Below are 19,719 nucleotides of genomic sequence, written 5' to 3'. Positions count from 1 at the left end.
TACTGTACCCATCTAATAGGTGAGAGGCTGGGTTACTGTACCCATCTAATAGGTGAGAGGCTGGGTTACTGTACCCATCTGATACAATAGGTGAGAGGCTGGGTTACTGTACCCATCTAATAGGTGAGAGGCTGGGTTACTGTACCCATCTAATAGGTGAGAGGCTGGGTTACTGTACCCATCTAATAGGTGAGAGGCTGGGTTACTGTACCCATCTGATGGGTGAGTGGCTGGGTTACTGTACCCATCTAATAGGTGAGAGGCTGGGTTACTGTACCCATCTAGGCTGGGTTACTGTATCAATAGGTGAGAGGCTGGATTACTGTACCCATCTAATAGGTGAGAGGCTGGGTTACTGTACCCATCTAATAGGTGAGAGGCTGGGTTACTGTACACATCTAATAGGTGAGAGGCTGGGTTACTGTACCCATCTAATACAATAGGTGAGAGGCTGGGTTACTGTACCCATCTAATAGGTGAGAGGCTGGGTTACTGTACCCATCTAATAGGTGAGAGGCTGGGTTACTGTACCCATCTAATACAATAGGTGAGAGGCTGGGTTACTGTACCCATCTAATACAATAGGTGAGAGGCTGGGTTACTGTACCCATCTAATAGGTGAGAGGCTGGGTTACTGTACCCATCTAATAGGTGAGAGGCTGGGTTACTGTACCCATCTAATACAATAGGTGAGAGGCTGGGTTACTGTACCCATCTGATGGGTGAGTGGCTGGGTTACTGTACCCATCTAATAGGTGAGTGGCTGGGTTACTGTACCCATCTAATAGGTGAGAGGCTGGGTTACTGTACCCATCTAATAGGTGAGAGGCTGGGTTACTGTACCCATCTAATAGGTGAGAGGCTGGGTTACTGTACCCATCTAATAGGTGAGAGGCTGGGTTACTGTACCCATCTAATAGGTGAGAGGCTGGATTACTTACCCTGTACCCATCTAATAGGTGAGAGGCTGGGTTACTGTACCCATCTAATAGGTGAGAGGCTGGGTTACTGTACCCATCTAATAGGTGAGAGGCTGGGTTACTGTACCCATCTAATAGGTGAGAGGCTGGGTTACTGTACCCATCTGATGGGTGAGAGGCTGGGTTACTGTACCCATCTGATGGGTGAGAGGCTGGGTTACTGTACCCATCTAATAGGTGAGAGGCTGGATTACTGTACCCATCTAATACAATAGGTGAGAGGCTGGGTTACTGTACCCATCTGATGGGTGAGAGGCTGGGTTACTGTACCCATCTAATACAATAGGTGAGAGGCTGGGTTACTGTACCCATCTGATGGGTGAGAGGCTGGGTTACTGTACCCATCTAATAGGTGAGAGGCTGGATTACTGTACCCATCTAATACAATAGGTGAGAGGCTGGGTTACTGTACCCATCTAATAGGTGAGAGGCTGGGTTACTGTACCCATCTGATGGGTGAGTGGCTGGGTTACTGTACCCATCTGATGGGTGAGAGGCTGGGTTACTGTACCCATCTAATAGGTGAGAGGCTGGGTTACTGTACCCATCTGATGGGTGAGTGACTGGGTTACTGTACCCATCTGATGGGTGAGAGGCTGGGTTACTGTACCCATCTGATGGGTGAGTGACTGGGTTACTGTACCCATCTGATGGGTGAGTGACTGGGTTACTGTACCCATCTGATGGGTGAGTGACTGGGTTACTGTGCATCATACGTCTCGTCCTGATCCACCGTATCACAGTTACACCACAGTTAAATCACATGGTATAATATGCAGCCTGGTGACCAGACTGCTCGCGCGCGTCTGTCCATGTGCACCATCGAGCGTATGTTGATTTTGTCCACTCACACCAGACGCGATCAGGACACGCAGGTTGAAATATCAAAATGAACTCTGAACCAACTATAATAATTTGGGGACAGGTTGAAAAGCATTAAACATTAATGGCAATTTAGCTTGCTAGCTTGCTGCTGCTAGTTTATTTGTCCTGGGATATAAACATCAGGGTTGTTATTTTAGCTGAAATGCACTCTGAGAATTTATCCACAGATAAAAGTGTAAATGTAGTTTGTTTCTAGTAATTTCTCCTCCTTCAGGCTTCTTCTTCTGTGGACTTTATATGGCGGTTGGCAACCAACTTTAAGGTGCATTACCACCACCAACTGGACTGGAGTGTGAACCTCAGTTCATCTTTCAATCACCCACGTGGGTATATGCTCCTAAAAACCAATGAGGAGATAGGAGAGGCGAGACTTGCTTGCTCGTCAATCGTCACAAATAGAATCAAGTTCTATTTTAGCGCCTGGCTACGCAGACGCTCGTTGACGTGCACGAGCAGTGTTGGTGCAATGATTGAATAACATGTATGTGCACATTTATTTTCTGCAACGCTCGTGCACGTGACGCGGGCAGTGTGGTCAGCATGTAAATGTTTAAATAAAACAGTTAGCTGGTTTTGTGATGAACATGCTCTGTAAGCATTTGGTAACCCAAGCAAAGCGGCACTGTGAAATCTCAATGTTACACTGAAGCCTATGATGCTAGCTATATCTTCCTCATGTTTGCATCCGTCCACAGAGAAGTTCACATGATGTAGACGCAGGGTGAGATGTTTAGCCACATACAGTACAGTACACATGTAAGAGCGTGGGACTGGGCACCGGTCTCCTGGCTGCATGGGACCGGTTTGACTCAATCAAAGTGCTGTATGTAAAGCAGTCCTCACTTTTTTGGATTCATAATGTAAAAGTGTGCCCATCTATCACGATCACTTGACCAAAGTCCAAATATCACTCACTGCAGCAAAGATCACTCACTGCAGCAAAGATCACTCACTGCAGCAAAGATCACTCACTGCAGCAAAGATCACTCACTGCAGCAAAGATCACCCACTGCAGCAAAGATCACTCACTGCAGCAAAGATCACTCACTGCAGCAAAGATCACTCACTGCAGCAAAGATCACTCACTGCAGCAAAGATCACCCAATGCAGCAAAGATCACCCACTGCAGCAAAGATCACCCACTGCAGCAATGATCACCCACTGCAACAAAGATCACTCACTGCAGCAAAGATCACCCACTGCAGCAAAGTAGCTGCATTTGCATTTGTTTAAGCTGTTTTCTAGTGACGTTTATCTGGATACATCCATAACAATGAGCTAATGATGTGCGATTTCGCCTGACGTAGAAAATGTGCTCTCTCGTCAGGACACTGTTATTCAGAGGAGCTAGCCAACAACACAGCTAACACAATCACTTCACACTGAGGCTGGAAAGACTGAAAACTAGCTGCACTTCGTTTAGTTCTACCTGTTTTCTATTGACATTTCTTTGTATATATCCATAAAAATGATGCCAGCTGATTCATGATTTAGACTGGTTGAGAAACGCTGCCTGCCTGTCTGTCTCGTCTCGACTGTTCATTACTATGGGACAGTTGGACAGTTGGAGATCGAATTTGAATATTGAAACAATGTTAAGACAGCAATGTTTATACAAATCTCCGCTGTTAAAAACTGGCCTAAAAAAAATGTGAGATAATGTCTAGATGCTTTTTATAGCGGAGATCAAGTTTATAAATGGTTTCCTCCTGGGTGACGCAGTGGTCTAGGGCACTGCAACACAACGCAGCGCTAGCTGTGCCACCAGAGACTCTGGGTTCGCGCCCAGGCCCTGTCGCAGCCGGGCCGCGACCAGGAGGTCTGTGGGGGCGACGCACAATTGGCCTAGTGTCGTCTGGGTTAGGGAGGGTTTGGCCAGTAGGGATATCATTGTCTCATTGCGCACCAGCGACTCCTGTGGAGGGCTGGGCGCAGTGCACGCTAACCAAGGTAGCACGGTGCTTCCGGGTTGGAAGCGCGCTGTGTTAAGAAGCAGTGTGGCTTGGTTGGGTTGTGTTTCGGAGGAAGCAGGGCTTTCAGCCTTCGTCTCTCCTGAGCCCGCACGGGAGTTGTAACGATGAGACAGTAATTACTAACAATTGGATACCATGAAATTGGGGAGAAAAGGGGGTAAAATAAGAAATATATATATAAAAAAAAGTTTATAAATTGTCTGGCTGGGCTGGTGGATTGCTCAGTCAGATGGAACAGAGTGAATAGGCATTCCAACGTCATAGATTTAGCCGGTGGTAACTTGTGGAATCTGGTTTTAACCAATCAGCATTCAGGTCGTTGTATAAAGGCCAACAAGGTCAATATCCCATATTCAATATCCAATCATGTTTGCTGCTTTCACAGTATCTTTTGATTTATTTTGAGCATTTCTGAGTTCAAACCATTGACTCATTCTAACCTCATCCAGATTGTTGAAGTGTTAGGAGGACATCTGGTGGTAGTCTGCAGTAACTGTTTCAAGTTAAATTGAGTCCAGAGATATGGGTGGTACATTCTATCTTAGGTTTTTGACTGCGTTCAATGTTCTCCTTGACCAGAGAGTAAAGCGTGCAAATGAGAAATGAATGAAGAACGCAGGCAGGCAGCAGTATTGACCTTCGCCACATGATATATGAAAAAAGAACGCAGACAGGAAGCAGTATTGACCTTCGTCACATGATATAAGAAGAAAGGAGGCAGGCAGGCAGCAGTATTGACCTTCGTCATATGATATAAGAAGAAAGGAGGCAGACAGGAAGCAGTATTGACCTTCGTCACATGATATAAGAAGAAAGGAGGCAGGCAGGTAGCAGTATTGACCTTCAACACATGCTATATGGATGAATAACGCAGGCAGGCAGCAGTATTGACCTTCGCCACATGATATATGAAAAAAGAACTCAGACAGGAAGCAGTATTGACCTTCGTCACATGATATAAGAAGAAAGGAGGCAGGCAGGCAGCAGTATTGACCTTCGCCACATGATATATGAAGAAAGGACGCAGGCGGGCAGCAGTATTGACCTTCGCCACATGATATATGAAGAAAGGAGGCAGGCAGGCAGCAGTATTGACCTTCGCCACATGATATATGAAGAAAGGAGGCAGGCAGGCAGCAGTATTGACCTTCGCCACATGATATATGAAAAAAGAACGCAGACAGGCAGCAGTATTGACCTTCGTCACATGATATAAGAAGAAAGGAGGCAGGCAGGCAGCAGTATTGACCTTCGCCACATGATATATGAAGAAAGGACGCAGGCAGGCAGCAGTATTGACCTTCGCCACATGATATATGAAGAAAGAACGCAGACAGGTAGCAGTATGGACCTTCAACACATGCTTTATGGATGAATAACGCAGGCAGGCTGCTGTATTGACCTTCGCCACATGATATATGAAGAAAGAACGCAGACAGGTAGCAGTATGGACCTTCAACACATGCTATATGGATGAATAACGCAGGCAGGCTGCTGTATTGACTATATGGATGAATAACGCAGGCAGGCAGCATGATATCGCCACATGATAATGAAGAAAGGAGGCAGGCAGGCTGCTGTATTGACCTTCAACACATGCTATATGGATGAATTCGCCACATGATATATGAAGAAAGGAGGCAGGCAGGCTGCTGTATTGACCTTCAACACATGCTATATGGATGAATAACGCAGGCAGGCTGCTGTATTGACCTTCGCCACATGATATATGAAGAAAGGAGGCAGGCAGGCAGCAGTATTGACCTTCGCCACATGCGACATGGACAGTAATTTCAACAATAACAGATCTAATTCAAGGCAGTAGACTGTACTATGGAGGGGAACGCTAGGGTACCCATATCACTCACAATAGATCACTATAGGTGAACCGTTAACACATTGTGTTCCAAGGCAGCAGGAAGAGAACACATCAAGAGTTAGGGTCAATAGGTATGGACATAACATATAAAAGACAAGACAAGCGTCTCCAGTCTAGGCACACCGTTGAATAAGCCTGTTTGAAATCACCAAAGGAGAAACACAGACGTTAGACAGATCAAAACTGTTTTCGTTGCTGTTGAGACTGGTCCCAGATCTGTTTGTACTGCTTTATCCTCTTGCTCTTAAATCAGAACATCACTGTATTGATTGTCATTATGTATTGATTATCATTATGTATTGATTATCATTATGTATTGATTATCATTATGTATTGATTGCTACGTTAATGTATTGATTATCATTATGTATTGATTGCTACGTTAATGTATTGATTATCATTGTGTATTGATTGCTACATTAATGTATTGATTATCATTGTGTATTGATTGCTACATTAATGTATTGATTATCATTTTGTATTGATTGCTACATTAATGTATTGATTATCATTATGTATCGATTGCTACATGAATGTATTGATTATCATTATGTATTGATTGCTACATTGATGTATTGATTATCATTATGTATTGATTATCATTATGTATTGATTGCTACGTTAATGTATTGATTATCATGATGTATTGATTGCTACATTAATGTATTGATTATCATTATGTAGTTATTGCTACATTAATGTATTGATTATCATTATGTATTGATTGCTACATTAATGTATTGATTATCATTATGTATCGATTGCTACGTTAATGTATTGATTATCATTATGTATTGATTGCTACAGGAATGTATTGATTATCATTATGTATTGATTGCTACGTTAATGTCTTGATTGCTACATGAATGTATTGATTATCATTATGTATTGATTGCTACATTAATGTATTGATTATCATTGTGTATTGATTGCTACATTAATGTATTGATTATCATTATGTATTGATTGCTACGTTAATGTATTGATTATCATTATGTATTGATTGCTACATTAATGTATTGATTATCATTATGTATTGATTATCATTATGTATTGATTGCTACATTAATGTATTGATTATCATTGTGTATTGATTGCTACATTAATGTATTGATTATCATGATGTATTGATTGCTACATTAATGTATTGATTATCATTATGTATTGATTGCTACATTAATGTATTGATTATCATTGTGTATGGATTGCTACATTAATGTATTGATTATCATGATGTATTGATTGCTACGTTAATGTATTGATTATCATTATGTAGTGATTGCTACATTAATGTATTGATTATCATTATGTATTGATTGCTACATTAATGTATTGATTATCATTATGTATCAATTTCTACGTTAATGTATTGATTATCATTATGTATTGATTGCTACAGGAATGTATTGATTATCATTATGTATTGATTGCTACGTTAATGTATTGATTGTTACATTAATGTATTGATTATCATTATGTATTGATTATAATTGTGTATTGATTGCTACATTAATGTATTGATTATCATTATGTATTGATTGCTACGTTAATGTATTGATTATCATTGTGTATTGATTGCTACATTAATGTATTGATTATCATGATGTATTGATTGCTACATTAATGTATTGATTATCATTATGTATTGATTGCTACGTTAATGTATTGATTATCATTGTGTATTGATTGCTACATTAATGTATTGATTATCATGATGTATTGATTGCTACATTAATGTATTGATTATCATTATGTATTGATTGCTACATTAATACATTGATTATCATGATGTACTGATTGCTACGTTTATGTATTGATTATCACTACATATAGTGCACTACAGATGACCAGGGCCATGTGAGCCCATTTGAAACCCAGCCTTAGAACACAGATGGAAAATACATTTTCTGTAGACAGTTATTTATGCACTCACTGCTTGTTAAAAAGGGGCAATCTGCAGTTCGAACAATAACAAGGTGGCCACCCTGCCACAGGTTTGGTAACCAGTTGAGGGATGGGGCTGGAGAAATGTAACTACTCTCAAATTCATGAACAAAGTTATGGATACAAGGACTGACCATCCGTGATATCTACATGATCGTTATACTGATATTTTGAGGCTATAAATATTTACATTATTTACAAATAAAGGAATGAAACTAGTTTATATTTTGGTTTCTGAAGGGGCACGTCAGTTGAACTAAGCTCACGTGGCATCTATAAGTTATATTCTTCAAGAATCAACGGGTCTATATATCATCAATTTGAATCTTAATCTTAAAATGGATATAAGAACTGCAGATTTGCCCCTTTAAACTAGTCTTACGGCCTTTCCAGATGCAGAGGTTACCTGGTTTTATCATGTAAATTGTCAAGAAAGGACTTAACTGTTTTAGTGGCTATGTAGGTCATGTCAGGACAATATCTGTATCCCCAATGACACCCTCTTTTCCCTATATACTACACGTCTTTTGACCGACGCCCCAAAGTAGTGCTCTGTAAAGGGAATATGGCTCCATTTGGGACACAGGCCAACGACACTACAATGTTTATGCTAATGCTAGCTCTGCTTAAACCTAGACTGTAAACAAATTCCTGTCAACACTCATCTATAGTATACACATAGTATAGTACACATATAGTACACATATAATATAGTATAGTACACATATAGTAGAGTACACCTATAGTATAGCGTAGCACACATATTGCATAGTATACATTTAGTATAATACACATATAGTATTGTAGAGTACACATATAGTACAATAGTATATTACATGTATAGCATAGTATATTATATGTATAGTATGGTATAGTACACATATGCGATTGCAAAGTACCTTCATAGTACACATATAGTATAGTATATTACATGTATAGTACATATATAGTATAGTATAATACATGTATATTATAGTACACAAAGTATAGTATGCATATAATATAGCAAACATATAGTATTTCTAGAGTACACATATAGTTTAGTAAACAAGTAAACATTTAGTATAGTACACATATAGTAAAGTACAGTACACATATAGTATAGTACATGTATAGTATACACTGTGTTGAAATATCGAACATTAAAACGCTCAATAAATATTATTTTTAAAGAACAGTAAATACTTACATCGTTTGCATCCACATTTCTTTATCCTTTTAGGATCTGTGATGTCATCGTGGCAAGCTTTGCAGTAGAAAAGTGCCCTATGAAAACACCCCAGACATATTTTAGTATCCAACTCTATTTGGAGGCTTTCTGAGTCTTTTCTACAGAGAACAATTAAATACTTTCACATACAGGGCATTCGGGAATGTATTCAGACCCTTTGACTTTTTCCACATTTTGTTACGTTACAGCCTTATTCTAAAATGTATTAAATAGTTTTTTCCCTTATCAATCTACACACAATACCCCATAATGACATCACAATGCCCCATTATGACATCACAATGTCCCAGTATGACATCACAATGCCCCATTATGACAAAGCAAAATAGGTTTTTAGAAATGTTTGATATGTGTAAAAAAAAATGGAAATATCACATTTACATAAGTATTCGAGTCTTCTTGGGTATGACATTACAAACTTGGCACACCTGTATTTGCGGAGTTTTTCCCATTCTTCTCTGCAGATCCTCTCAAGTTCTGTCAGGTTGGATGGGGAATGTTGCTGCACAGCTATCTTCGGGTCTCTCCAGAGATGTTCGATTGGGTTCAAGTCCGGGCTCTGGCTGGGCCACTCAAGGACATTCAGAGACTTGTCCTGAAGTAACTCCTGCGTTGTTTTGGCTGTGTGCTTAGGGTCGTTGTCCTATTGGAAGGTGAACCTTCAACCCAGTCTGAGGTCCTGAGCGCTCTGGAGCAGTTTTTCATCAAGGATCTCTCTCTACTTTTCTCCGTTCATCTCTCCCTCGATCCTGACTCCCTGCCACTGAAAAATGTCCGTACAGCATGATGCAACACCAAGCTTCCCCGGAGGGATGGCGCCAGGTTTCCTCCAGATGTGACACTTGGCATTCAGGCCAAAGAGTTCAATCTCGGTTTCATCAGACTAGAGAATCGTGTTTCTCCTTTCCAAATCATGTCCAATCAATTGAATTGAACACAGGCGGAACCCAATCAAGTTAGAAACATCTCATGGATGATCAATGGAAACAGGAAGCACCTGAGCTCAGTTTCGAGTCTCATGGCAAATCTCTGAATACTTATGTACATTTTTTGATACATTTGCAAACAAATCTAAAAACCTGTTTTCACGTTGTCATTATGGGGTATTGTGATGTCATTATGGGGTATTGTGATGTCATTATGGGGTATTGCATATAGATTGCTAAGGACATTTTTAATTTATTCGATTTGAGATTAAGGCACATTAACAAAATGTGGAAAAAAATCAAGGGGTCTGAACACTTCCCAAAGGCTCTGTACAAGTACCTACCTCTTAACTTCTTTGGCATCGCTGGCGATAAAGAACCCCAAGGTTCCTTCCTGCATCTTCACATGGTTCCCGGGGTTGATGAGAGTGCTGTTGAAAAATACAAAACAAAAATAGATGGTCGTCAAGGAGGAGAATCATTCTGTTACAGGCAGTTAGCATCCTAATGCTCTAAACACGAGGAATGGTACACACTTAGACAAGACCACTATCTAGTATGGACAAACAGAGGATGGTGACTGTAACGTAGCTCATGAGAATCACTGGAAAACAAAGTTGACACTGCTATTATGAAATTGACTGCGTCATCCAATGGAAATTTGTAATGATGTAATAATCGATTATGATCAATATATAGAACCTCCTCCATCTGTCAAGGATGAGAATGAACATTCAGGTAAGGTTAGGTGTCTTGGAGAGAACAACATTAGAGCTAAGGTACTGTATACTAGCCTGGTCACCCCAGACCAGTTTGAGCACAACCATACCTGTATACTAGCCTAGTCACCCCAGACCAGTTTGAGCACAACCATACCTGTATACTAGCCTAGTCACCCCAGACCAGTTTGAGCACAACCATACCTGTATACTAGCCTAGTCACCCCAGACCAGTTTGAGCACAACCATACCTGTATACTAGCCTAGTCACCCCAGACCAGTTTGAGCACAACCATACCTGTATACTAGCCTAGTCACCCCAGACCAGTTTGAGCACAACCATACCTGTATACTAGCCTAGTCACCCCAGACCAGTTTGAGCACAACCATACCTGTATACTAGCCTAGTCACCCCAGACCAGTTTGAGCACAACCATACCTGTATACTAGCCTAGTCACCCCAGACCAGTTTGAGCACAACCATACCTGTATACTAGCCTAGTCACCCCAGACCAGTTTGAGCACAACCATACCTGTATACTAGCCTAGTCACCCCAGACCAGTTTGAGCACAACCATACCTGTATTCTAGCCTGGTCACCCCAGAACTGTGACAAATCACATAATATGTTACATGGACTCTGTTTTAAATAATATGGGTAGACATGATTTATGAATGACTAACCCTACATCTGCAAGGTCCCTGTCCCTCAGTCAACTACTGAATGTCATTGTATTGAATTGTATTGAATTGATGGACAGATTCAACCACAAATACCAATGCCTCATAAAGAAGGGCAGTGATAGATGGGTCACAATAACAAATCACACATTGAATATCTCTTTAAGCATGGTCAAGTTAATAATGATGTTGCGGATTATGTATTAAACCACCCAGATACATCAAAGATGCAGGCGTCCTTCTGAACTGAGCTGCAGGACAGGAAGGAAACTGCTCAGGGATTTCACCATGAGGCCATTGGTCATTTTAAAAACAGCTACAGAGTTCAATGTCTGTAATGGGAGAAAACTGGGGATGGATCAACAACATTGTAGTGACTCCACAAAAATGACCTAAATGACACAGTGAAAAGAAGAATACAAATATAGTGAATAAAAATATTCCCAAACATGCATCTTGTAGGTAACAAGGTAGTAAATAATAAGTAATACTGCAACAATAACAAAAATCACAGCGAAGGAATATACTTTTTTTTGGCCTAAATACAAAGCCTTATATTTGGGCCGATTCCAACACAAATCAAATCAAATTTTTATTTGTCACATACACATGGTTAGCAGATGTTAATGCGAGTGTAGCGAAATGCTTGTGCTTCTAGTTCCGACAATGCAGTGATAACCAACAAGTAATCTAACTAACAATTCCAAAACTACTGTCTTATACACAGTGTAAGGGGATAAAGAATATGTACATAAGGATATATGAATGAGTGATGGTACAGAGCAGCATACAGTAGATGGTATCGAGTACAGTATATACATATGAGATGAGTATGTAGACAAAGTAAACAAAGTGGCAGGGGCCTCTCGAGTGCTGCAGCGTTCTAAGGCACTGCATCGTAGTGCTAGAGGCATTACTACAGATGCGGGTTCTATCCCGGGCTGTGTAGCAGCCGGCCGCAACCGGGAGACCCATGAGGACGGTGCACAATTGGCCCATTATCATCTGGGTTTGGCCAGCCGGGATGTCCTTATCTCATCGCTCTCTAGCGACTCCTGTGGCGGGCTGGGCGTACGCAAGCCGACACAGTTGCCAGTTGGACAGTATTTCATCCGACACATTGGTGTGGGTGGTTAAGCGAGCAGTGTGTCAAGAAGCAATGCGGCTTGGTCATGTCGTGTTTCGGAGGACGCATGGCTCTTGACCTTCGTCTCTCCCGAGTCCGTACGGGAGTTGCAACGATGGGCCAAGACTGTAAGTGCCAGTGTGGGGAGAAAAAAGTACTAAAAAACAACAACCACACATCACTGTGTAACTGCCTCCTTATTTTCAAGCATGGTGGTGGCTGCATCATGTTATGGGTATGCTTGACATCATCAATACTGGGGAGTTTTTCAGGATAAAAAGAAAGGGGATGGAGCTAAGCACAGGCAAAATCCTAGATGAAAACCTGCTTCAGTCTGCTTTATACAAGTCACTGGGAGAGGATTTCCCCTTTCAGCAGGAAAAAAAACATGACAATTAAATACATTTTAATACCACTTTGTAACACAATAAACTGTGAATCCAAGGGGTCTGAATACTTTTGCAAGGCACTGTATGTGTCATGGCTGTGGGTCTGTTGGAAAGAGAGTAGCAGCATTGTGACATTAATTCACAAATATTAACATTTGGCAAATGGATAACCTGTATAGCGCCGCATGTGACTTGTTCAACATTATTTTTTACGATACTATGTCTGACAAACATCAAGATGTACAATTGGCAATTTCTTCCCTAGGTTCCTGCCTTTCTAGGGAGTTTTTCCTAGTCACCGTGCTTCTACATCTGCAATGCTTGCTGTTTGGTGGTTTTAGGCTGGGTTCCTGTATAGCACTTTATGACATCAGCTGATGTAAAAAAAGGGCTTTATAAATACATTTGATTTGAACTGTACCTGCTTTCCCGTATATCAGACTTGTATTCGATAGCGATCAGTAGCAGCTTTAGCTTCACATAGCAGAGTCTGGAGAGGAGCATTCAAAAACATCAATATTATTAAACAATCAATGTGACAGAGAGAGAGAGAGAGAGAGAGAGAGAGAGAGAGAGAGAGAGAGAGAGAGAGAGAGAGAGAGAGAGAGACAGAGAGAGACAGAGAGACAGAGACAGAGAGAGAGAGAGAGAGAGAGAGAGAGAGAGAGAGAGAGAGAGAGAGAGAGAGAGAGAGAGAGAGAGAGAGAGAGAGAGAGAGAGAGAGAGAGAGAGAGAGAGAGAGAGAGAGACAGAGAGAGACAGAGAGAGACAGAGACACAGAGAGAGAGAGAGAGAGAGAGACAGAGAGAGAGAGAGAGAGAGAGAGAGAGAGAGAGACAGAGAGAGAGAGAGAGAGAGAGAGAGAGAGAGAGAGAGAGAGAGACAGAGAGAGAGAGAGAGAGAGAGAGACAGAGAGAGAGAGGGAGAGAGAGAGAGAGAGAGAGAGAGAGAGAGAGAGAGAGAGAGAGACAGAGACAGAGACAGAGAGAGAGAGAGAGAGAGAGAGAGAGAGAGAGAGAGAGAGAGAGAGAGAGAGAGAGACAGAGAGAGAGAGAGACAGAGAGAGAGAGAGAGAGAGAGAGAGAGAGAGAGAGAGAGAGAGAGAGAGAGAGAGAGAGAGAGAGAGAGAGAGAGAGAGAGAGAGAGAGAGAGAGAGAGAGAGAGAGAGAGAGAGAGAGAGAGAGAGAGAGAGACAGAGGAATGTCGAGGGAACGAGGGAAGAGAGAGAGAAAGAAAGAGAGAGGTGGGTGATGGTGATTTGAATATAATTGATATAGTAGGTACTTCAGAAAACAGTATCATACTTACTCACAAATGGTGGGGAAGGATAAGCCCACAAAGGCACTAGACAGGTACTCAGTATACATTTCATTGGCTACTCCTTCCAGATAATACTTCTGCCACGTGTCCTCTTCAATCTGAAACAATAACGGATAAAACACGGCTTGCAAAGGTACCGTATATTATCAAGAACATATTTTATTTACCTCGCACAAAAAGTTAACCAAAGTGACCATAAAGCAAATAACCCTGTAAGTGTATGTACATCAACGGTGTTGTCTTAAATATAAAACAAGTATTCCGAAATTACAAATACAGTCAGAAAATGGAATAGTCTGTACAGTCGTGGCCAAAAGTTTTGAGAATGACACAAATATTAATTTCCACATAGTTTGCTGCTTCAGTGTCTTTAGATATTTTTTGTCAGATGTTACTATGGAATACTGAAGTATAATTACAAGCATTTTATAAGTGTCAAAGGCTTTTATTGACAATTACATGAAGTTGACGCAAAGAGTCAATATTTGCAGTGTTGACCCTTCTTGTTCAAGACCTCTGCAATCCACCCTGGCATGCTGTCAATTAACTTCTGGGCCACATCCTGACTGATGGATGACTCAGACCTGTGTTATCGAGAAAATCACTGACACGATATCAGCTGGTCCTTTTGTGGCAGGGCTGAAATGCAGTGGAAATGTTTTTTGGGGGATTCAGTTCATTTGCATGGCAAAGAGGGACTTTGCAATTAAGTGCAATTCATCTGATCCCTCTTCATAACATTCTGGAGTATATGCAAATTGCCATCATACAAACTGAGGCAGCAGACTTTGTGAAAATTAATATTTGTGTCATTCTCAAAACTTTTGGCCACGACTATATATTTAAAATAGTCTGAATATTCCCTTCATTAGTCTTTACTAGGACCCAGGCACCTACAGACAAAGTGTGATCAAAGGATGAAGAACAATGCTGTACAAAAGCCTGTGGACAAGTGGAATAATCTCCAGCTCTTCCTGGTCATTCGAAATGGATTTGAACCAGCGACCTAAGGATTACAGTCTGTTCAGGTCTCCCCAACATGTACCTTGATAAAGGACCTCATGGAGAAGAGGTTGGCCAGCATGGTGGAGAGGCCCTGAGCCAGACAACTCTGTGCGATGAAGCCAAGCTTCAGCTCAGCAAGGCAAATGGCATCGTCGCCCTCCTTCCAGTTCCAACTGGGAATGTTCAAAAGATGGGCCTGGGGAACATGCAGAGAGATTAGGGTTACAAAATGTCGGTAAGTGTCCCAAAATTTCCAGGCTTTGTAGCATTCCTGGTTGGAGGATTCCGAATGTCCTCTTAATCATCCATTATGATTACTGGGAATCTGGAAAAACCTGGCAATTTTATGAAAGTTACAACCCTAAAATATATAATTGAGGTGCAGGAAGAATATCAAGTAGAGAACTCATTGTTCTCAGCCTGCCTCCGCTGGAGTTCAATGACACATTGTAACAACTCTGATGGGGTTGTACTGCACACACCTTGTTGTGGTACTGCAACATCTGGGTAATGATTCTGATCTTCGGGTGGTAGTTCTTGATGGATATCACCCTGAGGTATTGTTAGAAGAAACAATGTAAGAACCCGTCTACAGGATCTTGGACTCAGTAGTAACACCGTTTTCTTACTCAGGGAACTTGAGAGTTGACATTGGCATATTGTATGGCAGTCAGTTATAACAGTCAATTGTTTTTGGTACATTATCTATTATCAATGCATTACTCCAGAATACATACAGCTGAAGTTGGACATTTACATACACTTATGTTGGAGTCATTAAACTCGTTTTTTTCAACCACTCCACAAACTTCTTGTTAACAAACTATAGTTTTGGCAAGTCGGTTAGGACATCTACTTTCTGCATGACACAAGTCATTTTTCCAGCAATTGTTTACAGACAGATTATTTCACTTATAATTCAATGTATCACAATTCCAGTGGGTCAGAAGTTTACATACACTAAGATGACTGTGCCTTTAAATAGCTTTGGAAAATTCCAGAAAATTATGTCATGGCTTTAGAAGCTTCTGTTAGGCTAATTGACATAATTTGAGTCCATTGGAGGTGGACTTGTGGATGTATTTCAAGGTCTACCTTCAAACTCAGTGCCTCTTTGCTTGACATCATGGGAAAATCAAAAGAACTCAGCCAAGACCTCAGAAAAAAAAATGTAGACCTCCACAAGTCTGGTTCATCATTGGGAGCAATTTCCAAATGCCGAAGGTACCACGTTCATCTGTATAAACAATAGTACACAAGTATGAACACCATGGGACCATGCAGCCGTCATGCCGCTCAGGAAGGAGACGCGTTCTGTCTCCTAGAGATGAATGTACTTTGGTGCGAAAAGTGCAAATCAATCCCAGAACAACAGCAAAGGACCTTGTGAAGATGCTGGAGGAAGCAGGTACAAAAGTATCTATATCCACAATAAAATGAGTCTATGTCGACATAACCTGAAAGGCCGCTCAGTAAGGAAGAACCCACTGCTCCAAAACCGCCATTAAAAAGCCAGACTACGGTTGCACATGGGGACAAAGATGGTACTTTTTGTAGAAATGTCCACTGGTCTGATGAAACAAAAATTGGTCTTCAAAATGGACAATGACCCCAAGCATACGACAAAATGGCTGAAGGCTTAAGGACAATAAAGTCAAGGTATTGGAGTGGCCATCACAAAGCCCTGACCTCAATCCTATAGAAAAAGAGTGTGCGAGCAAGGAGGCCTACAAAACCTGACTCAGTTACACCAGCTCTGTCAGGAGCTTCCCCAACTTATTGTGGGAAGCTTGTGGAAGGCTCCCGAAACGTTTGACCCAAGTTGAACAATTTAAAGGCAATGCTACCAAATACTAACTGAGTGTATGTAAACTTCTGACCCACTGTGAATGCGATGAAAGAAATAACAGCTGAAATAAATAATTCTCTCTACTATTATTCTGACATTTCACATTCTTAAAATTAAGTGGTGATCCTAACTGACCTAAGACAGGGAATTATTACTAGGATTAAATGTCAGGAATTGTGGAAAACTGAGTTTAAATGTATTTGGCTAAGGTGTATGTAAACTTCCGACTTCAACTGTATTCACATGCTTTCAAGTATAATTGTTGTCCTCTAGTCATGTTTCAATGGGATAGTAAATATGTAATATGTTTTGTAAATCAACAATATCTTTGCAAGGTATATTTGTACAACACAATAGGTTGATAACGTTGTATCTGTACCTCATGATGTTGGAAGCATCCTCAGCATCAGGGTCTGCACAGTATTTATTAGCTAGGATCAAACAGGCATCTGCTGACTCTATCTGAGGGATGACAGAAGACTAGATAAGACCTGACTATCTGAGGGATGACAGAGAGACTAAGTAAGACTTGACTATCTAAGGGATGACAGATAGACTAGATAAGACCTGAATCTATCTGAGGGATGACAGAGAGACTAGATTAAGAACTGAATAGATCTGAGGGATGACAGAGAGACTAGATTAAGAACTGAACAGATCTGAGGGATGACAGAGAGACTAGATTAAGAACTGAATAGATCTGAGGGATGACAGAGAGACTAGATTAAGAACTGAATAGATCTGAGGGATGACAGAGAGATTAAGAACTGAATAGATCTGAGGGATGACAGAGAGATTAAGAAATTAATAGATCTGAGGGATGACAGAGAGACTAGATTAAGAACTGAATAGATCTGAGGGATGACAGAGAACTAGATTAAGAACTGAATAGATCTGAGGGATGACAGAGAGACTCGTTTAAGAACTGAATAGATCTGAGGGATGACAGAGAGATTAAGAACTGAATAGATCTGAGGGATGACAGAGAGACTAGATTAAGAACTGAATAGATCTGAGGGATGACAGAGAGATTAAGAACTGAATAGATCTGAGAGATGACAGAGAGATTAAGAACTGAATAGATCTGAGGGATGACAGAGAGATTAAGAACTGAATAGATCTGAGGGATGACAGAGAGATTAAGAACTGAATAGATCTGAGGGATGACAGAGAGATTAAGAACTGAATAGATCTGAGGGATGACAGAGATTAAGAACTGAATAGGTCTGAGGGATGACAGAGAGATTAAGAACTGAATAGATCTGAGGGATGACAGAGAGATTAAGAACTGAATAGATCTGAGGGATGACAGAGAGACTAGATTAAGAACTGAATAGATCTGAGGGATGACAGAGAGACTAGATTAAGAACTGAATAGATCTGAGGGATGACAGAGAGACTAGATTAAGAACTGAATAGATCTGAGGGATGACAGAGAGACTAGATTAAGAACTGAATAGATCTGAGGGATGACAGAGAGATTAAGAACTGAATAGATCTGAGGGATGACAGAGAGATTAAGAACTGAATAGATCTGAGGGATGACAGAGAGATTAAGAACTGAATAGATCTGAGGGATGACAGAGAGATTAAGAACTGAATAGATCTGAGGGATGACAGAGAGATTAAGAACTGAATAGATCTGAGGGATGACAGAGAGACTAGATTAAGACCTGAATCTATCTGAGGGATGACAGAGAGACTAGATTAAGAACTGAATAGATCTGAGGGATGACAGAGAGATTAAGAACTGAATAGATCTGAGGGATTACAGAGAGATTAAGAACTGAATAGATATGAGGGATGACAGAGAGACTAGATTAAGACCTGAATAGATCTGAGGGATGACAGAGAGACTAGTTTAAGAACAGATTCTATACAGACAGATTCTGAGTCCCAAATGGCATCCAATGGGCCATAAGGCTCAGGACATTAGACAGATACCAATCGCCCTGGTGCTCCCTCTAAAGACACCACAGCAGAATCAAAGAGATCACAACTACAGTCATTCAGAGCTATGAACAGTAGCTATCATACGTCACAGAGCGTTCATTTCTGACTTCTAACAAAGTACTATGTTCCTGTCGTATCTAGCCTATTTATTTCCCCTTTATCAATCTCAATGATTTACCTGGCTGTGTCTACGAATGTTTGAAAGTAAAACATTTGTTTTTATATAAAGGTAACCGATTTGTAACTCTTTATAAAGGTAACATTATTGTAACTCTTCATAAACTTGACCGTATTGTAAGAGTGACCAAATTGACTTATACGACAAGGACCTGGTATAGTTCTTGAAGAGTTGGTTGGAGATGCACTGTTGCGGCTGTTTTGCCCCTGCTATAGCAGCTGTAAGGAATGAGTCAGGTAGGTTCATACATCATTGAAACAGGCCAGTTACCTTGACTCTGGCCAGGTCGTGTGGGTTGAGAACAGATCCCTGGTAGAACTCCACCTGGGTGAAGTGCCGTTTGAACAAGGCTTCCAGCTCAAGATTAGGGGAAATACTGGGATAGAAAGTAGAGTGTGTTAATGTGTTAACCCGAGGCTTCCAGTTCAAGATTAGGGGAAATACTGGGATAGAAAGTAGAGTGTGTTAATGTTAACCGAGGCTTCCAGCTCAAGATTAGGGGAAATACTGGGACAGAAAGTAGAGTGTGTTAATGTTAACCGAGGCTTCCAGCTCAAGATTAGGGGAAATACTGGGATAGAAAGTAGAGTGTGTTAATGTTAACCGAGGCTTCCAGCTCAAGATTAGGGGAAATACTGGGATAGAAAGTAGAGTGTGTTAATGTTAACCGAGGCTTCCAGC

General features: G+C 41.0%; 1 protein-coding gene across 13 annotated transcripts in view; it reads right to left on the bottom strand.

Annotated features, from left to right (window-relative positions):
* Positions 1-19,719, bottom strand: part of LOC118357681 (calcium-activated potassium channel subunit alpha-1-like) — a 270,854-nt gene that overhangs the window by 76,979 nt on the left and 174,156 nt on the right. For all 13 annotated transcript variants that reach the window (XR_008077913.1, XM_052477630.1, XM_052477629.1 and 10 more), the window contains exons 11-18: positions 19,309-19,414; positions 17,287-17,369; positions 15,541-15,610; positions 15,099-15,254; positions 14,042-14,151; positions 13,155-13,223; positions 10,163-10,249; positions 8,851-8,927 (exon numbers count right to left, since the gene is read on the bottom strand). Coding sequence is in view for 12 of the 13 variants with exons in the window: in XM_052477630.1 (XP_052333590.1) it covers positions 8,851-8,927; positions 10,163-10,249; positions 13,155-13,223; positions 14,042-14,151; positions 15,099-15,254; positions 15,541-15,610; positions 17,287-17,369; positions 19,309-19,414 (758 nt within the window). In the remaining variant the exon portion in view is untranslated. The remainder of the gene's footprint in view (positions 1-8,850; positions 8,928-10,162; positions 10,250-13,154; positions 13,224-14,041; positions 14,152-15,098; positions 15,255-15,540; positions 15,611-17,286; positions 17,370-19,308; positions 19,415-19,719) is intronic.

Source organism: Oncorhynchus keta, chromosome 24 (assembly GCF_023373465.1).
Source record: "Oncorhynchus keta strain PuntledgeMale-10-30-2019 chromosome 24, Oket_V2, whole genome shotgun sequence".
Lineage (NCBI taxonomy): Eukaryota > Metazoa > Chordata > Actinopteri > Salmoniformes > Salmonidae > Oncorhynchus > Oncorhynchus keta.
This window is presented reverse-complemented; position numbering and strand designations above follow the sequence as displayed.